The sequence below is a fragment of the Phyllosticta citribraziliensis genome (assembly GCF_038025025.1).
Source record: "Phyllosticta citribraziliensis strain CPC 17464 chromosome Unknown J3D65scaffold_10, whole genome shotgun sequence".
Classification (NCBI taxonomy): Eukaryota; Fungi; Ascomycota; class Dothideomycetes; order Botryosphaeriales; family Phyllostictaceae; genus Phyllosticta; species Phyllosticta citribraziliensis.
Window position 1 is genome coordinate 1,196,646 of NW_027117347.1, and position 18,080 is coordinate 1,214,725.

The window sequence follows — 18,080 nt, forward strand, 5'->3', positions numbered from 1 at the left end:
CACGGGGAGAGACCCCCCTGAAAGGGCGGGTGTGCCAGGCAGCGAAGCGCAGTCGCACATTTGTGAATCTTTATTGAAGTAGGAGTGCGCTGTGCGCGCAGGTGACCTACTCCTTTCAAACGTGTATGCGAATGAGATCTTGCCCTGAACAATGCTCCCCAGCTCTTATGCAAAACAATCTCTTCAAACTCTGGTGATCCTTGTGGTTGAAAGGGTCTTCCCAGAGTCCCAGCTTCACCACACCTACACTTCGCATTTGGCAACGACCCACGGCGACAGCATACTTCCTATAACGCAGTAGCGGCTCATAGATACCATTGCATGATTAATCGAAGACGTTTTCCAGGTGTTTCGGGAAATATAACTTTTGATGCATAGGCCTAGTGGTGTTGCGAAGACGCGGGCTTCGCCTTGGGAGAGACATCAGGGTCATGTTTCCCACCACAACCACTGGTTGAAACCACCGCATCCGCGCCGATAGTTTCTTGTCTGTCCTGCAAGCCATCAACTTTTGCTTCGCAGAAAGTCGCAAATCATGGAAAGGGGAGGGAGGCGAAGGCGAAACGACGTGTCCGGCCCTCTAATGTTGACAATGAAGCCGTGATGAATGTAGCTTCAGCTGCTGCTAGAAAGCCTATCAAGCTTGGATGACATTCAAGTCAATGGCTTCTATGTTCGCATAGAAGTGGGTGCAGGAGGCTTTGATTCCCGTCTGTCATGGAGACATTTTTAGGCAAGGTCCGTCACAGCGTCGAATGCTCCCAGCGCGGCACCAATGCGCGGCGCCATATTTCGCTGCGAAAATCGACACGTCTACAGCGATTGCGCACGAATTTGAACTTACTTCCGGCGCGAAAATCGACACCCTGCTGTGACAAAAACTGCAAATACCCTCGCAAAGGCCCCGGAAACTGTACATGCGTAAGTCCGCGCAAGCGCAACGCCGTCCGCGCGAGCGCAATGCCTACGGAGGCCCGCGGCCTGCTGACGAGTGCGCATGCGCAGCAGCTACCGCGCTCTTCCCACAACACAACCATTGACCACAATCATTCGCATTGGACTTCAATGTGAGCTGCAGTCAGGTCGCCACGGCGGGGTTCTCGCCGAATGTTTTCCGCAAGGACCCTGTGGGAGCTCAGCCAGGCCCTGAAGGAGCTCGAGGTGGTGCCATGGTGCCGCGGCTTCTGGCGGCATCGGCGGCTGCGGAGTCGAGGGGAGGCAGTGGTCGTTGAAGTTGCAATAAAATGTTTGTCCCGGCTGCACGAGACAGGGATGCGGGAGCCGCAGACGTAGAGCGACAGGAGGATGCAGGAACTCTGTCGCGCATCCATCACAGCGGGATGAAGAGCTTCGGGCAGTGGAATGGGAAGCTCTTGGGGCTCCACAATTGGTCGGTCGTCGGGGGCCCTGGGGGGTTTGCAGTGCCGTCATCGCGCTGCAGCTCAACAATAAATTTCCTCGTCCGCCGCCTGTCATCGAGCCGTCCCGTCGTCTTCTGACAGCTCCAGAACTCCTGCTCCCTGCTAGCCCAGTAAGTCGCCGTCCGTTTTCTTCCGTCACGACTCGACCCAACCAATTCCCCCACCCCGTCCTGCCAATGGTGGGGCTTCGAGCCAGCCAGCGGGGCAGCCGGCAGAGGAGACAGCCAGCCAGGTCGACGCTCATTGTCCGTCTCGTCATGTCAAGGCGAGGGCTGTGACATCAGGGATCACCAATTCCACCGTCTTCTGCCCTGCCTGCTGCATATCCGTCGTCTCCAGCGCCTTGCGCAGCCGCGGCTCTCAATCGGCCCCTCCTCTCATTACTCACCTGAGCTCACGTTGATACCGCAAAATCCTGACGCTATTCAACCCCTCATCGTTCGTCTGCGCTCGAGCTAACCCATCACTATCGAAAAAGGTCTCAATTCCACTTTTAACATCCTAGCCGCGCTCTCCAGTCCGAGTTGGCGTCTTTCCCCTCCTATCTTCACCTCTCACCTCAGCCTCGCTTTTCCACGACTCCTCACCACATTCGCCCACCATGGTCGGTCTCGGTCCCAGGAAGCCGCCCTCGCGCAAGGGTTCCATGGCCGATGTGCCCAAGGATCTCCTCCAGACGATCCAGCACCTCGAGTCCATCTTCACCGTCGACACGAGCAAGCTCACGGAGATCACGGACCACTTTGTCAAGGAGCTGGAGAAGGGCCTCACCAAAGAGGGTGGCAGCATTCCCATGATTCCGACGTGGTGCATGGGTTTCCCTACGGGCGACGAGACGGGCACATTCCTTGCCCTGGACATGGGTGGCACCAACCTGCGCGTTTGCGAGATCCACCTGCCAGAGGCAAAGGGAGAATTCGAGATTATACAATCCAAGTACAGAATGCCAGAGGAGCTCAAGTCTGGCACGGCTGAGGAACTTTGGGGCTACGTCGCAGACTGCCTGCAACAATTTGTGGACTACCACCACGAGGGCAAGAAGCCCGACGCTCTTCCCCTGGGTTTCACCTTCTCCTACCCGGCAACCCAGGATTACATTGACCACGGTGTGCTGCAACGGTGGACCAAGGGTTTCGACATTGACGGCGTCGAGGGCAAGGATGTCGTTCCTCCGTTCGAGGCTGCCCTCAAGGAGAGGGTACGTTGTGGTCCAGCAATCTCTCTGGCGGCTCTGCTTACATTTCGTGTGTAGGGCGTCCCCATCAAGCTCAGTGCTTTGATCAACGACACCACCGGTACTCTCATTGCTTCCGCCTACACCGACCCCCGCATGAGGATTGGCTGCATTTTCGGCACTGGATGCAACGCCGCCTACATGGAGAAGTGCGGATCCATTCCTAAGATTGACCACATGAACCTCCCCGCAGACATGCCCATGGCCATCAACTGCGAGTGGGGTGCCTTTGACAATGAGCACGTCGTTCTTCCTAGGACCAAGTACGATGTCATCATTGACAAGGAATCTCCCCGTCCCGGCCAGCAGTCGTTTGAGAAGATGATTGCCGGTCTCTACCTTGGCGAGGTCTTCCGTCTCGTCCTCGTCGACTTGCACAGTGACCCGGCCGCTCACCTGTTTGAGGGCCAGGACATTACCAAGCTGAAGAAGGCCTACACCATGGACGCTTCCTTCTTGGCTACTATCGAAGAGTGAGCATCCGTGTCATTTGTTTTGCAACATGTTCTGACCAAGCCCAGGGACCCCTTTGAGAACCTTTCGGAGACTGCCGACCTCTTCCAAAACAAGCTTGGCTTGAGGCTCAACAAGCCTGAGCTCGAGCTGTGCCGTCGGCTGGCTGAGCTGATCGGCACCCGTGCTGCTCGCCTCTCGGCTTGCGGTGTTGCCGCTATCTGCAAGAAGCAGGGCTGGAAGGAGGCTCACGTTGGCGCCGACGGCTCCGTGTTCAACAAGTACCCACACTTCAAGGCCCGCGGCGCGCAGGCGCTGCGTGAGATCTTTGACTGGGCCAAGAGCCAGAAGGACTTGATCGAGATCCTTCCCGCCGAGGACGGTTCCGGTGTTGGCGCTGCCCTGATTGCTGCCTTGACTCTCAAGCGTGTTGAGGAGGGCAACCACGCGGGTATTCGCGACCCGCAGGGCCTGCTCGAGGGAACGGGTCACCACGCCAAGAAATAAGTCTGACTTGGACTTGTTTGGATGCATGCTTGAATGACGGAATCGGACCATTGAATTTGGTGTGGTTCTGAGAAACGAATTGTCAATAGACTGTGCAGCGAATGAGCGAAGCGGAGGAGCACAGGCAGCGTTTTATTCTTAAGTTGATGGGGGGTTTTCTATTGGATACTCACCTACCCAGTATGGCGCTTTACGATACAGAGGAATGAAATAGACCTAACAATAGACCCTTGTTGCAAAAGCCAAATCAGCATATTTTATGACACGACGCACATGATGACTGCTGACACAACGAGACTTTCCGCACTCGCTCTTTGCAAGTAATCTGTGATTTTGGGCCGTGCAGCGGTATACTTCAGAAAGGACCAGTCGCAAGACCAAGAGTAATCGAGCCCAAGTGGTACAAATCTGACGGATTTGAACTTACGAGGTTCCGCAAAGCCCAAGCGCTTCGAAAACCATGGCACTGAAGGGATTTGACAGTGTTCGGATTCCGCTGCACATGAAGGCAGCATGGGTCTCTCGTAGGATATCCACCTGGTTCCAATCACTCGCTGTGAAATGCTCCATGACAGAGACCATGTTTTGGAAAACCAATCGCGGCTGACTCGAGAGGCACACAAAGGCGTGTTATTCAAACAGTTGGGGTGTTGGAGACTCGAGAGCCGGGGAAATTCATAGCACGATATGTCCACCAACAAAGACCGAGACAAAGATCAAGAATGGATAAGATGCAAACCCAAGATCTGCATGCGTCCACAGACTTGATGAGCTGAGTGGTCGACCTAGAGGTGGTGGTTGCCGCGTCACGTGCGCGGGAGCCGGACTGCCGAACCCACACAAACGACCGGCGAAAATGATTGCGACCTTGACAAGGACGACACCCGCCAACGACTCACCACCAACCATCCGTGACCCCCAACAACAGTCAAGATGGTAAGCTTCCTGACCCTTGATCTCGATGCCGAAGATGCATTCAGGATATCTGCCCGCCGGCTCCATCCAAAACTTGTCCTGGCGCCCTGCGAACGACGACTTCGACACCACGAGCCACGCGCCAGCTCGACTCGGAAATTCTCCACGCACAAAAGACATCGGTTCGACGATTGAAGAGCGGCGCCGTAGTCGTACTTGAAAAGAGTCTTCAAAGAGGAAGTTCACGATCTTGCCGACGACGTATCGAAAGCGCAACGAAGGGCGCTGATCCGAGACGACCTCTCCCACACCGCGGTGGCGACCGATGACATCGACATGGCCTGCATCTTTACACACCATAAGGACTACATTTGGATGGAGCCGGCAGACTGCTCATGATTCGCATCAAGGTCGATCAGCTCGCTGACACAAGATACCTTCAGGTCAACGTTCCCAAGACGAGGCGGACCTACTGCAAGGGCAAGGGTTGCAAGAAGCACACCCAGCACAGGGTCACCCAGTACAAGGCTGGCAAGGTAGAACATCTGCGTCTCGATGGACCGGAGCACGGCTGATATACGAATCCACAGGCCTCGCTGTACGCCCAGGGAAAGCGTCGTTATGACAGAAAGCAGAGCGGTTACGGTGGTCAGACCAAGCCCGTCTTCCACAAGAAGGCCAAGACCACCAAGAAGGTCGTCCTGAGATTGGAATGCACCGTCTGCAAGACCAAGGCCCAGCTCGCCCTCAAGCGCTGCAAGCACTTCGAGCTTGGGTACGTTGATTCGAGGATCCACTCTTTCCTGCAGCCTGCTCACAGTTTTACAGTGGTGACAAGAAGACCAAGGGTGCCGCGCTTGTCTTCTAAGCGGTTTCTCTCCTTTTGCATGTCCTCGGCATGGGTTCGTGTGGTGCGCTCGGGGGGTTCACTTCAGCGGATGACGGATGGGTACGTTCGCCACAAAATCGGCGTGGACGGGTATTGTGGTCAAAAAGACCTGGGTTTCTATGACACAATGAAAAACACCAATACAACCTGGATTGAGGCATGCAATAGCGACACGGCCAACAAACGTGCGAACGGACGAAACGACCACGAACAAGAACCTCTCCATGTCCCCCGTCAAGACCTTGGCAGTGGCTACGGCGAATGCAGGCGAGGCGGGATGGTGGGATCTTCCCGAATGTATCCCAGCGTTGCGCTTGGGTGAGGTTCTTCCCGCGCCTCTCCACTTCTTAGCCCGTTCGGTATCGAGGCTTAGACGAATCCAGGCAATACCGTGCCACCAATCTTGACCTTTTTATGCTGTACCTGCATCGTTGTCGCTCATGACGTAGAGCTTTTCCCCTCAACTCGGCTTGGCTGCTAAGTCCGACTTGGTTGTCCCCTCACTTCATCCACGATTTATATGTCCCGTTTTCCTACCCCAGTCATGGCGAGAGTGATTCACGGCATTCCATATGATGCGTTCCGCGTTGATTGGAGTTTTCATCGTGGGTTTGGGCCTCGCCCAAGACCTCACTGACCCAGGTGTTGCCGGACCACCACTGGAACTGGTTCACCTCTACTACGACCAATTCCCCACTGGTAATTCCCGGCAGAAGAGATCAGATTATCCTTGACTAGCATCCCCCAAACTGACACCTCCAAGGCATCGCCGTGTCGTCGACCGGCCGCAAATTCTCCAACTACCCACCAGGCCTTGACGCCAGCAACACCAACACGGGGACCAACCGCAAATACACGGTAGCGGAGCTGCTCCCAAACAACACGGAGCGGGCGTACCCATCTCTCGAAATCAACAACCCGCCCGGCGGCGCCATCAACTACAGCACGACGCCCGCGACCGGCGCCGCCCTCACAACGCACCTCATCGGCGCGCAGTCCGTCGTCATAGACGCGCTGGACCGGCTGTGGATCCTCGACACCGGCCGCGCCATCGACCCGCGCAGCGGCGCGCAGGTCCCGGCCCCCGCGCCCGGCGGGCCCAAACTCGTCGGCGTCGACCTGTCCACCGATTCCGTCTTCCAGACCGTCGTCTTCCCGCCGGACGTCGCGCCCCCGTCGTCCTACCTCAACGACGTGCGCGTCGACGTGCGCGCTGGACTCGCGTACATCACGGACTCCAGCGCCGACGCGCTCGTCGTCGTCGATCTAGCCTCTGGCGACAGTTGGCGCCGCCTTGACGGCCACCCGTCGACGCGCGCTGAGCCGCAATTCGTGCCCAGCGTGTGGGGGACGCCGCTGTACGCGTCGAATGGCGGAGAGCTGACATTCATATCGACGGGCGCCGATGGCATCGCGCTGAGCGCGGATGGCGCGACGCTGTTCTACTGTCCGCTGGCGTCGCGCGCGCTGTACGGGGTGCCGACGGCGGCGCTGCAGCGGGGAAGCGAGTTGCAGGCACAGGGCGCCGTCGTCTCGCTCGGGCAAAAGGGGTTCAGCGACGGCATGGAGAGCGACGACCGCGGGCTGGTGTATTGGGGCAGCATGGAGCAGAATGCCGTGGGCTGGTACAGTGTTGAGAACGGGACGACGGGGACGTTGGTTAGGGATCCGCGGATCAATTGGGTTGACACGTGTGAGTGATCGCGGCCTCTCTCTCTCCTCCCCCCTTGTATTGCGTGAGCGGACGACTTGGAGTGGGTGTTGACTTGTTGATTGCGTGTGCGCAGTTTCCATCGCCGCCGACGGCTACCTCTACTTCACTAACAATCAGCTGAACCTGGCGCCGGGCTTCAACAGTGGAAACGACAACAGGAAAAAGCCGTACTCGCTGTTCAGGGTGCCATTGCCAGACGGTGGGAGGAAGATCACGCGGCGTTGAAGGATTCAGCAGCGTGCATGTAAAAAGAGCCATCGCAGGCTATCAATTCACATCATCGATATATGAATTCATGCGGTTTGGTCCCACCTCTTGAAGATGGACCATGAAAATTTCTACAAGCCTGCGTGTCACTCTCGTCATGTCTGCATTCTCAGGCTTCACACATTGAATTTTCATTTTCACTACCTAAGCTACCTACATACCACACTTTGCACAAGTCAGGAATTCATCAAGCGAGCACATCGCAGATCGCAAAGGTTTGTGAGCAAATCCTAGCTCACCTTCACTAGCCAAGTTCTTCGAAGAAGCGAAACATTCATTCGTCAATGCAGGCGAGCAAAGAAATGCAAGATGCGTAAAGCAACCGACCCATGTTTGATTTCTGTCCAACGGGAGCGCTCAGTAGATTGGCCTTCCCTCGTCCCAGTTCCTTTGCTGGCCCGTATCCTCTTTGATCAGTTGCTGGCTAGGACTGTCAACATATCCAACACCACTCAGCCTGTTACTCTCGTGAACGCTGCGTGCCAACGGCGTCGACTTGTCTTCAATGGCGGCCACGGCACCAATCCACTCCCATACGCGGCTGACGTCGCCGCTCCTGCTCTCCCGCACGCTGGGCCGAACATTGGAATTCTGCTCCACCTTGTGCTGAACCCTTTCCCACACCTTCGCTCTTCTATTGGTCGAGAATTCGTCCCTGAGGACATCATCACGAAGCTGCGCCATGGAGATGAAACTCTCTGGAAAGGCGTGAGGGTCCTGCGCATGCAGCGCTGCCTGCACAGCTAGTTTGTCCAAGGCAATTTTGGCCAGCGTCTTGGCCTTATCTTCCGTCGTGCGCCTGTAGCGTATCGAGGATGTGACGTAAACGTAGGCGCCAAAGGCCATGACGGTGCTCATAAGCTTCCAAAGATGTCTGACCAGCGCGAGTCGGACGGATCGTCGGGCGGCGCAGGCGAGTGACATTCGGGCGAGGCTTGTGGAGACGAGTATGCGTCTTCCAGTGTCTCTGTTGGATGGACGACGCCGTATCTGATTAGTCAAGGCCGTCATTCAGTAGATGATCGTAGATAACTTAGGAGACAAAGGGGAACTCCACTTACCCGTCCACCTTGCTTTCGATCTCATCCCGGCCAGTAATTTCTCCAATCGCGCTAGCCCAGAGGTCATCGAATTCACCTTGAGACATTCCACGGCGGCGTTTCGTGGCCATCTCAAGCCTGAGCTCTGCCTCATTGATTTCGGGGCCTGGTGCATGCTTTCCAGTGTCGTCCACGAGATCTCCACACTCAAACTTGGCATTCCTTTCCCGCAGTTCCTCAACAGCACGATCGGCCACAGCCTTGACTTTGCGAGCTTTCTCGCCATCTGGCTCGCAGGTAGGAGCCAGTGGCACCAGGCCATTGAAAGAGAGTGGATGTGGTCTGAGCACAAAGTCCGGATCGCAAGTGGTGTGGAGTTTCGGGTAGCAGTAGGCGTGCTGAGGACAAGGCTCACATTGTGGCTGAAGAACTTCCAGCGGCTGCGCCCATTCGGGGATCTCCAAGCCGGCAATGGAGGTTGACGGTCGGCCGACTCCGCAGTAACCAACTTCAAGCTTCTCTTGTCTCCACCAAGTCGCAAACCCTCCAAGAAGTGCCACAAGAATTGCCCACGGGGCAGTCTTTAGTGCCGCTGGCGTTTGTCGGGCGACCTTGTTCCGCCGCGGAGGAAGGATGTCCACTTGCCCATTCTTTGCGCGTTCCCGAACTAACTCGAGCTGTTCTTCTGGAGTGAACTCTTCGCCAGTGTCGCCATCCTCGACTTGGGCTCCTGCTTCGCTTTCGCTTTCCTGCTCCGGCACGGGGCTTGGCTCCTTCTTCCGCCTGAGTCTCGGAGCTTCAAACGTGCTTGAAGAAGGCACGGTAACATCCTCTTCCTGGTGGACATTGGCATAGTCCGTTTTGCGCCTGCTTGACGATTTGCGTCTCTCTTTGCCATCCGCGCCAAGCGACCTCCTTCGATCCCGATCAGATGCCCTTGGCTCTGGTGAGCCACTCTGAAATGGATTGTCCTGAGTGAAAGGGCTGCTATGGTCTTCCTCGTATTGTACTTGAGGGGTGTTGGCCGTGGATGGACGTGATCGTCTCGGAGGCGGCGGCTGTTCATCAAACTCGTACTCTTGGGCCCGAGCATGTTTGGTCGAAGTGCGCTTGGACGTCAAACGCTGTTGTTGCTCTCGCGGGACGGGTGTGAGGTCTAAGTCCGGTTCGACAGATGCTGTCGTGCGTCGGGTGTTTCTGCGCGCGACACTCGGGGTGACGGATGGCGCCTCGCTCTCCTCAGTCTCTGCCCTGGCTGTTCGTCTTGTGGTGCGGCGAGTGGCATTGGAATAGTACGACGACGCTTCGCTTTCGGCTGTTGGTTCCCTTGTAGAGCGGCGTGTACTACGACGAACGCTCTCCGGTGGACGCAACGAAGGAACCTCACTCCCGTCACTCTCTTCCCCAGCTACGCTACCAGCTACACTGTTTTCTCTGCTTGAGGGAACATCAACGATGCCGCGAGCGGAGCGCTTGGTCTGGGAGCGCGCTGCCAGTTGCTGTTGAGCTTGGGGCAGCACGTATTCGTTGAAGAGCGCAACCAGCTCTGGCTTCTTCGCAGAAGACGAGTATCTAACGTTGTGCTGGATGAGTATCGAGCGCAAGCGCGGCGCAGTGACGGAGTTGGGATTGAAGCCCGGGAGAAGATGTTCTTCGTCCATGTTGTGCCGATAGGCTGCAGTGGCAAACGACGTCAGTGACCAGGTGAGAGGTAAGGGCAGCAGGTCGGAAGTGGCGGAGAGGCTCTGCGGAGGAGGTGAGTGGAGGAGGGTCGCGATGCAGAATCCCGGTAGGCGTTGACACGTTGGTGCATCGGCTTTGTGGGAGTGACGGGACGATGGGTGCGGTCATGGCAAAAGGCACTGGTAAACATGGCCGCAGCTTCTTAGCGTCTTGGCGCCAGCCTGCCAGGCAACGAGCACGTGAGCGCTTACTAAGCCGGGAACTTCCTGCCCGGGCCCCGTCTCTGTGCTGGTGCTTTCCAGTCTCTGCTCCTGTCTTGCGCAACATCTCTACATCTTACAGCTTGCCTGCGATAGACATAACCTAGGCTGCGACAGCCACCGGACTGTCTTGATTCCACCAACACGGCCTCCTGCACACGGCACAGTGCGAACGATTGCTAGCAAACCCAAGCTGCCCCATGGTTTGCTTGGGCCTTGGCTGCAGGAGCCAACTTCTTTTCACCCTGTCTTTGGCCCCGTCCGGCACCAATCATAGATGCTTTGTACTTTTCCTGTCAAGTCTTTCGATAACAGAAAGTTTCCACATACGAGTTGTTTGACCATCTTTCGACAAGACAATTATCCGCCTGGTAATCTTCGATCAAATCCCTGCACTTTCCTCGGCAGTCGAATACATATGTCTTTTCTTGGGTCTCTGATCGATCCGTCACATCCTTTACTCCTTGTTTGGAGACATCATTTTTGCCTTTGCGAAAGCACTCCCTGAAAGAAGGCCATCTTCGACCAATTTGATTGGCCGAGCACACGGCAGGCTCCAGCGACCGGTCAATCAGCAATGAGGCGGCTGGTAAAGGCAAACATGTCGACATGCGAATTGCACGGCGGTGGCTACAGAGCATGTGGGTGGGCTTGGCTCGCGTGAAACATGGAAAGAGCATACGGAAGACGAAGCCGACGGGCGCTAAAGCATCTGACGTGAAGCAGGAAGTATGAGGCGGGTCAGCGCCACGTTCAGGGACATGAGCTGGGGATGACTGGGTGAGTCCCCGACCATGACGGACAAGACCCGCGTGCGTTCCCTGCTCGACGGGCCGTTGCCGACGACAAATTGCCATGGCTGAAAATAATGAAAAATCACATCTGAACCACTGTCGCAGAAGCAGACGGCTATGGCCGCTTCTCCAGGGGCCGTTGGGCAGACACGAAAAAGGCGCAGAGCCCAACACAGGCGACGTTTCAACAAGGACCAGCAACGGTAGGCAGATGGTCGAGGTGTTTGCCCAGGACAAGCATGGGATCGACGGCAGTCAGCGCCCAGCGCCAGGCGGAGGCGAGGATAGGCATGAGGGCAGACCGGTGGTGGTGGGCAAGCAGGCAGACAGACAGACAGCAAAGCCACAATGCGCTGCAGGCAGTCTGACAGCGGCGATGGAGGGAGCGATTACCAGTGGCTGACGGACCCGCGGCCCGTTTCAAGTCATGGGTCTCTGTAAGGTTGTACTCGAGGGACCGACGATTTCAAACCATGTCGGTTGGCGGGGATTGAGGGGCGTCGACTCGAGGGGGCTGGGCTGACGACAGCTACATTACCGAGTGGATGACACAGACCGAGGAGCTGAGCAGTAGATAGATATAGCAGACTGACCAGAGGGTTCCCTTGATGCAGGCGGACGTCATATGATCCCAAAGAGAAGCTCGCAGAACTGGGAAGCTGCCGGTGCCCAAGCAGCTCCCGCCGCCTAACTCTCTGCTCTCGCCCTCTCCCGCTCGCCACTCCCGTCGCTCCCGTCCGAACCTCTCTTCATCTCGCAGCCTGGTGCAGCCAGTTTGCAGATTTCTTTTTTCCCTTCCTCTACATTTTGTCGCGTCGAGGCACGCAACGCAACCCGACAGCGATCGGCACCACCTCAGGTTGCCTCGCATTCCTCATCCTCCCCTCCCCCGCGAGCATCCACCCGCCTGCCCGCCGCCCCCGTCCAACCATCATCGCGCCCGCTCGGCAATCCTCTCCACGGGCCTGGCTGGACCTCTCTATCTGCTACACTACTTCCCGTTGACTGCTACCACCACCATCTGCCATCTCCATCTTCTGGACTCACCTCGACCTTTAACCTCGACCACCACTGCTGCCTTGGACTCCGCACTTGGTCGTCATGTCAATCCTCTACAAGGAGCGCGAACGCGAGCGCGATTGGGACGTGGGCTCCCACAGCTCGCGCCGGCCTGGTTCCACCGTGATTCGACGGTACAAGGCACCCGACAGATCTTCTTGGCACGACGAAGTTGATGTCGAGGAGACGAGAATAGTCACCAGAGACCGCGACTCGTCACCTGCCGTCATTCGAAGATATGTCGACGACGACCGTGACGTGGCTGAAGTGCGCGAGTACCGCTACGTTGGTGAAGAAGAACCTGGCTCTCCTCGTCACGAGTATCGCATCTCCGTCGAACGCGAGCGTTCACCTTCACCTCAGAGGGTCCGCCACTACACCATCGAGCGCGAGGTCGACGACTCAAAGGAACCCTATGCGCTTGAGAAGTATTCCAAGTCAACTGAGTTCTTCTCCCGTCCGGATCCCCCGCCGCAGCCAATCGTCATTCGTCAAGCTAATCCGCAACCCATCATAGTACAAGAGGCTCCGAAACGGCAGCAGATTATTCTGAGGCGCGAGGAGCCTCAGTACGAAATCATCGAGCGTTCAGAGGTCGACGACCGCCTGCGCCGTGATGATGATTATTACTACGAGCGGAGAACTCGCAGGCGCCGTGACGACGATGAAGACGATGACGATCGTGGACGCCGGCGTGGACCACGTTCCCCATCGCCTGACCGCGACTGGTACAGCGACGATGATTACGAGTACGTCAGGAGGTCTGGTTCCTCTGATCGCAAAAAGGGCAAGCATCATCGTCGGCACATCGCCGAGGGTCTTGTGGCTGGCGTTGGCGCATCCGAGCTGCTCAGGCATCATCGTCGGAAGCAAGGCGAGAATCCCGGCCCTCACCTGAGGCAAACACTGGGCTATGGTGCCTTGGGCGCCGTTGGTGCCGAGGCCCTGAACAGAGCAAAGAGTCGCATGGGTGCATCCCGTTCCAGGTCTCGTGAAGGTCATCGCCACAAGCACAGATCTAAATCCAGGGGGAGAAAGATGGCCGGAGTCGCTGCCCTCGCAGCTCTTGGCGCAGTTGCTTATGCTGCAAGCCGTAACAACAAAAATCAAAATCCCGAGGCTGTCATGGAGCGCGCCAGCAGATCAAGGCGACGTCGGCACTCCGTCGCTGAAGGTGTTTCGGAGGAGGAGTTCAGCATGTCCGAGTCTCCGGAAAGGTCATCCAGTCGTCAAAGGGACCCTGAACATCGCAAACGCCGCGTGGCCCAAGCTGGCCTGGCCACTGCTGCAGTTGCTGGTCTCGTCGACCGCGTCCGAAGCAGATCCCGGAGTCGAAAGGGCAAGAAGTCACGGAGTCGGAGCCGAGTCCGCACAGGCGCTCCTATCGCTGCCGCCGGTTTGGGCGGGGCAGCATTGGCAGGCCTCTATGAAAAGAGCAGGGCAAAGAAGGAAGATGTCGAAATGGCAAGGGCAAGATCAAGGTCGAGGTCAAGATCTAGATCCAGGTCGGTACCCTCAGGATCTCGAAGAGCGTCCGCGAGTGACCCAGCTCTTGTAGTATACGGTGGTGATCCCATCTACCCCGAGCCCGGTGCCAGGAGCCGTCGTCGTCGCTCTGGAAGTCTTGGTTTTCAAGATGACCCTGCCGACCACCGAGGCAGACGTCCATCTTCTCCTGGTTCCGACTCGGATCGAGGCCGTCGACACGGATCCAAAAAGAATCGCAGTCGAAGTCGATCCAAAGCAGTCGCAGAGGCCGCCGCGCTCGCTGGAGTGGCTGGTGTGGCCGCGCACGAGGCCGCAAAGAGGAGAGAGCGCAAGAAAGCAGAGAAAGAGAAGAGGCGTAAGGACTCGCTCTTCTAGCATTTTTAGATGCCCAAACTAACATTGCGACAGACAAAGAGGACAGATACAGCCCGGAACGCTATGGATCTCCCTACGCCGATGGCTACCCTGCAGATCCCAACTACCCTGGCGGTGGATATCCTCAAGCCGCAGGCCCGTACTATCCAGAGACCAACGCGTTTCCGCCTCCGCCTGGTGCCATGTACGAGGCACAGCACGCCGCACCAGCTCCTTACAATCCAGCCGACTATGGCCCCGATTATGGCGAGGGTCCTGCGCCACCGCTCGTTCCCCCAGAAGCGCAGTATCAAGCAGAAGCGCCGTACTTCCCTCCCCCTCCGCGCGAGGCCGCACCTGAACCGGAACCAGAACAGCTCTACACAGATCCGCGATACATTCGCGGAGATGACAATGTGAGTGCTCCGCCCGTTCCTGAGCACGTTTATCCCGGTGGGTCAACCGCTAGAGGGGTTGCTGGATGAGTCCACGTTCAGGAAGCTGACGAGTCCTCGCATGCAGATGGTATAAACCCGGAGTTCAGGCCTTCCTCTGCACCACCCCCGTCAAAATCACCCGGCAAAACAGTCCAATTCGACTTACCGGAACCCACCGACACTCCAGGAAGTGAGAGACCTGATCCGAATGACTTTGTCGACGACGAATTTGCGGAGCCCTATGAAGATTTGCGAAGCCGTCGCCGGCCTAGACGACCACCACGAGACTTTGACTCCTTTGATGATCCTCTACTTGACCGACCACCATCTCGTCAGGATCGGCGGCGTCAAAAACGTCGCTCTGCTTCCATGTCCTCAATCGACTCGGGTGAAACGATAGACCTACCTCCTCGCTTTGATCGCACCGGGCACCCTGTTCCTCAGCGAGGCGAGGATCCGCTGGCAGACAAGTTTGAAGACTTTTTGACCGGACGCAATACTGCGGGCAAGCTGTTCCAAAAATTCACTGGCGACTTTCTGGGCAAACAGGGAGGCGACTCACCACGAGACCGACCCAGGAGGTGAACCAAGCTTGGCATTGGACGAGATTTCCTTTTCACAACATCAAACATGGCGTTCTTTCCCTTTCTTTTCCAAATATCCTTACCGATCCAATTCTGCGGCAGGCTCATACGCGTCAAACATGGTTTATAGACGAAGGTCACGATGACGGCTCCCATTATTTCCTTTCTTCTTGCTTGTTCACATTTCCCACATTCCAGATTAATGGCACAACGGCAGTAGTGGCGGCCAAGGCGGATCCCGTGGAGTTGGAATTGGACAAGAGGCGGTGCTTTACAACCTACCCAAACTTGCTTCTTCCAAGACTTTCTCTTGCCCCTTCACCTAGCTTGCTTACACATTAAGACCAACCATATTCACAATGAATGAAGACCATCAAACTACCCATTCACATGTACATATCACACGTACCCCGCGTGATTGAAAGGCGCATGAACTTGGTTGCAAGCACCCTGCTCAATGCATGCACTGCACATTTCACGAACTAGCAGCGACTTGCTTGCATGAGCCGCGTTCCTAGCGCTCTGCATGTAGACGCTTAGAGTTGCCAATGTGGTCATCAAGTTCCCCTCAATCGATCTTAATGGCTCAATCTTTCATCCTCTCCTGCCACTGTGACTGGTGAATGTGGACATGTGCATATCTGATGGTTTGTGGCAAATAAATGGCGTGAAAGTAGTAGCATTATCCAAAGATGGGCGAATCGTGACGCCGCCTGCCCGCCTGCCTGCCTCCCTTCCTGTCTACGAATGTACGCCTCTAGGACTGACTAACTGACTGAGAGATTGATGCGGCGCGTGAAGAATGAACCCGAGACGCGGGTAAAAACCAAACAAACCAAACGCGGACGCGAGAATATGGACAGGGGATTAATGTGAGCGGGTGATGATGCGGCCTCCCCGGGCGGAGTCCATGGCCGCCCCCTGATTCAATCCGCTTCCCCTCATTCCCCCTGACCGCGCGCCTTTCACATGCCGTGCCCGCAGTATCCAACAATCGGCCCTACAACAGCAGTTCTAACGCTCTCCAAACCAAGACCGGCTCTCTCGTACATACACGCGCAACTCTATTCGGCGTCTCCAAAAAACTTACCCATGGCCTTCTGGGCGACCTCGACGCCCAGGAACGTGGCCGCGTTGGCCGGCACGGCACGACACATGGCAGGGCCCATGCCGGGGAAGAAGGCGCGCGCGCCGCCCGTCTTCCACAGCTGCCGCACGACGCCGCCGACGGTGGGGTTGCCCTCTGCGCTCTGCAGGCGGCTCTTGACCGTGTCGACGGGGAAGACGGGGATCCACATGGCGACGCCGGCGGCGCCGCCGGCGGCCATGACGGCCGTCAGGCTCAGCTGGCCGGGCGAGCCGTCGGCGTTCTTGGGCGTGAGCCGCCGCTTGATGACCTCGTACGTTGCGAAGTAGGCGGCGGAGCCGGGCCCGTCGCGCGCCAGCGTCATGCCGCTGCCGCGGAAGACGGAGCGCACGCCGCCCTCGCGGTACAGGTGGCGCACGACGTCGAGGCCGCCGCTGTACTTGGGCTTCTCGCCCGGCGCCAGCGTCTTTTGGCCTTGGATCTGCAGCAGCACCTTGACGCGCTCAAAGGGCGCCGTGATGAGCGTCATGGGGATGGCGCTGAAGAAGCCGGCGCTGCTGATTTGCGCCACGCTGAATTGGTTGTTTTCGACGGTGCTGAACGACGACACGAGTTGCTTGCCTACGTCGTAGCCCCAGAAGGACACGGCGACTGTGGGCAAGGGGTTGTGTTAGTGCCGTGCGTGGTGTTGGATGAATCCGCGTTGCGGTTTACTTACACATGGGTGTGACGCCGACCAGAGGCGCGGATACGCCTGCGTACAGACCCTGCAGATGGCGCGTTAGCCCCTTGATTGATATGACATTTTTCCCTCCTGTTCGCCAACGACCCTTCTCTTTTCCACGTTCAAAATTCACGTACCCTGGCCAACCCTTCGCGCGCAATGGTCCTGCGCACCACGTCCATGGCCCCGGTGTACACGCCCTTCTCGGCCGTCTGCAACCGCACTTTTACTAGGTCAAAGGGGTGTCCGACGACGACGGCGCAGATTCCGCCGACGGCTCCTGCCGCCAGCGCGCGCAGCGACTGCAGACTCGACTTGGACGCGTCGACGACATCTTTCTTGAGCTCGTCGGCCGAGGGAATGTGCTCGGCGACACCTTTGGGGATGTGGGATTCGGGCGAGGGAGCCATGGCGGCGTCTAAGATGCGAAGAGGCGGTCGTTCGGGAGGAAGGAGGGTCGCCGGGAGGAGAGAAGAGAGGCGGAGGGAGGAGAGAGAATGGGTCGGGAGAAGGGAGGAGAGCTGAGCGCGGGGTCTTGGCCGGACTTTGCAGCTGATACGGGCTTCTGGATGCTTGTGCTATGCCTCTAGGGCGCCGTCGGTCGAGGGTAGGATGGATAAAGGTGGGAAGAGGTAAAAGAACAGTCGGTAGTAACAGACAAATGTACAAAGAACAACAAGTGGCGTTGAAAAGTGTGACAAGATGGTTTTTGGCGTGAGCAGCGGGGTGTGGAGGAGCAAGTGTGGGGAAGACTGGAGAAAGTATGAAGCTGTGCCAGTGGATGAAGGGAATGGAGCACCAAAGAATATTCGGGGTTGCGGCTCTTTTGATTGACAGAGGGAGTAGGGCTTGGCTCGGGCTGAAGGGCAATGTATTGAGGTACTCAGGTCATGCTATGGGACTGACATGTTGTTTGTGATGGCCATGCGCCCGAAGATGCCGAGGTCCAGCTGCCCCGGATTCGTCGTCGCCTCCTATTGGCTGGAGTCACCGCGGGCCCGCGGCCTCGACGGCTGCGGCCGAGGGCGGACTCCAACTCCCTCGACGCCTTGGCCTGTCATCCTCCTCCACCGTTTGTTTCGGACTATCCATCCGCATGACAGCTGCAGCTACCCGTCGCTCCTCTGGCCCTCGTCACCTTTCGCATTTGGACCATCCAACATGACCAGC

General features: G+C 57.2%; 7 protein-coding genes across 7 annotated transcripts; 4 read left to right on the forward strand and 3 right to left on the reverse strand.

Moving 5' to 3' along the window:
- Positions 1–849: 849 nt before the first annotated feature.
- J3D65DRAFT_71853 (uncharacterized protein) lies at positions 850–1,851 on the reverse strand. The gene has a single exon (XM_066804115.1). The coding sequence runs from the start codon at positions 1,678–1,680 to the stop codon at positions 1,063–1,065; it is 618 nt and encodes a 205-aa protein (XP_066652545.1). The 5' UTR covers positions 1,681–1,851; the 3' UTR covers positions 850–1,062.
- J3D65DRAFT_71777 (hexokinase-domain-containing protein) lies at positions 1,843–3,769 on the forward strand. The gene is made up of 3 exons (XM_066804114.1): positions 1,843–2,619; positions 2,674–3,128; positions 3,177–3,769. The coding sequence occupies exons 1-3, from the start codon at positions 2,023–2,025 to the stop codon at positions 3,613–3,615; spliced, it is 1,491 nt and encodes a 496-aa protein (XP_066652546.1). The 5' UTR covers positions 1,843–2,022; the 3' UTR covers positions 3,616–3,769.
- A 725-nt stretch (positions 3,770–4,494) lies between these two features.
- Positions 4,495–5,814, forward strand: J3D65DRAFT_634541 (60S ribosomal protein eL42). Its single transcript, XM_066801236.1, has 4 exons — positions 4,495–4,551; positions 4,974–5,066; positions 5,121–5,305; positions 5,359–5,814. The coding sequence occupies exons 1-4, from the start codon at positions 4,549–4,551 to the stop codon at positions 5,396–5,398; spliced, it is 321 nt and encodes a 106-aa protein (XP_066652547.1). The 5' UTR covers positions 4,495–4,548; the 3' UTR covers positions 5,399–5,814.
- Positions 5,815–7,446, forward strand: J3D65DRAFT_634549 (major royal jelly protein). Its single transcript, XM_066801237.1, has 3 exons — positions 5,815–6,118; positions 6,183–7,112; positions 7,207–7,446. The coding sequence occupies exons 1-3, from the start codon at positions 5,992–5,994 to the stop codon at positions 7,356–7,358; spliced, it is 1,209 nt and encodes a 402-aa protein (XP_066652548.1). The 5' UTR covers positions 5,815–5,991; the 3' UTR covers positions 7,359–7,446.
- A 78-nt stretch (positions 7,447–7,524) lies between these two features.
- J3D65DRAFT_634550 (sister chromatid separation protein-like protein) lies at positions 7,525–10,312 on the reverse strand. The gene is made up of 2 exons (XM_066801238.1): positions 8,462–10,312; positions 7,525–8,367 (listed from the first exon to the last, which is right to left on the reverse strand). Exons 1-2 carry the CDS (start codon positions 10,099–10,101, stop codon positions 7,758–7,760), a joined length of 2,250 nt encoding a protein of 749 aa, XP_066652549.1. The 5' UTR covers positions 10,102–10,312; the 3' UTR covers positions 7,525–7,757.
- A 1,966-nt stretch (positions 10,313–12,278) lies between these two features.
- J3D65DRAFT_670386 (uncharacterized protein) lies at positions 12,279–15,100 on the forward strand (the record flags this gene model as incomplete). The annotated part of the gene is made up of 3 exons (XM_066803281.1): positions 12,279–14,079; positions 14,133–14,531; positions 14,601–15,100. The coding sequence occupies 3 exons, from the start codon at positions 12,279–12,281 to the stop codon at positions 15,098–15,100; spliced, it is 2,700 nt and encodes an 899-aa protein (XP_066652550.1).
- Positions 15,101–15,741: 641 nt separating this feature from the next.
- J3D65DRAFT_634563 (mitochondrial carrier domain-containing protein) lies at positions 15,742–17,795 on the reverse strand. The gene is made up of 3 exons (XM_066801239.1): positions 17,048–17,795; positions 16,905–16,953; positions 15,742–16,837 (listed from the first exon to the last, which is right to left on the reverse strand). Exons 1-3 carry the CDS (start codon positions 17,318–17,320, stop codon positions 16,164–16,166), a joined length of 996 nt encoding a protein of 331 aa, XP_066652551.1. The 5' UTR covers positions 17,321–17,795; the 3' UTR covers positions 15,742–16,163.
- Between the last annotated feature and the right edge of the window lie 285 nt (positions 17,796–18,080).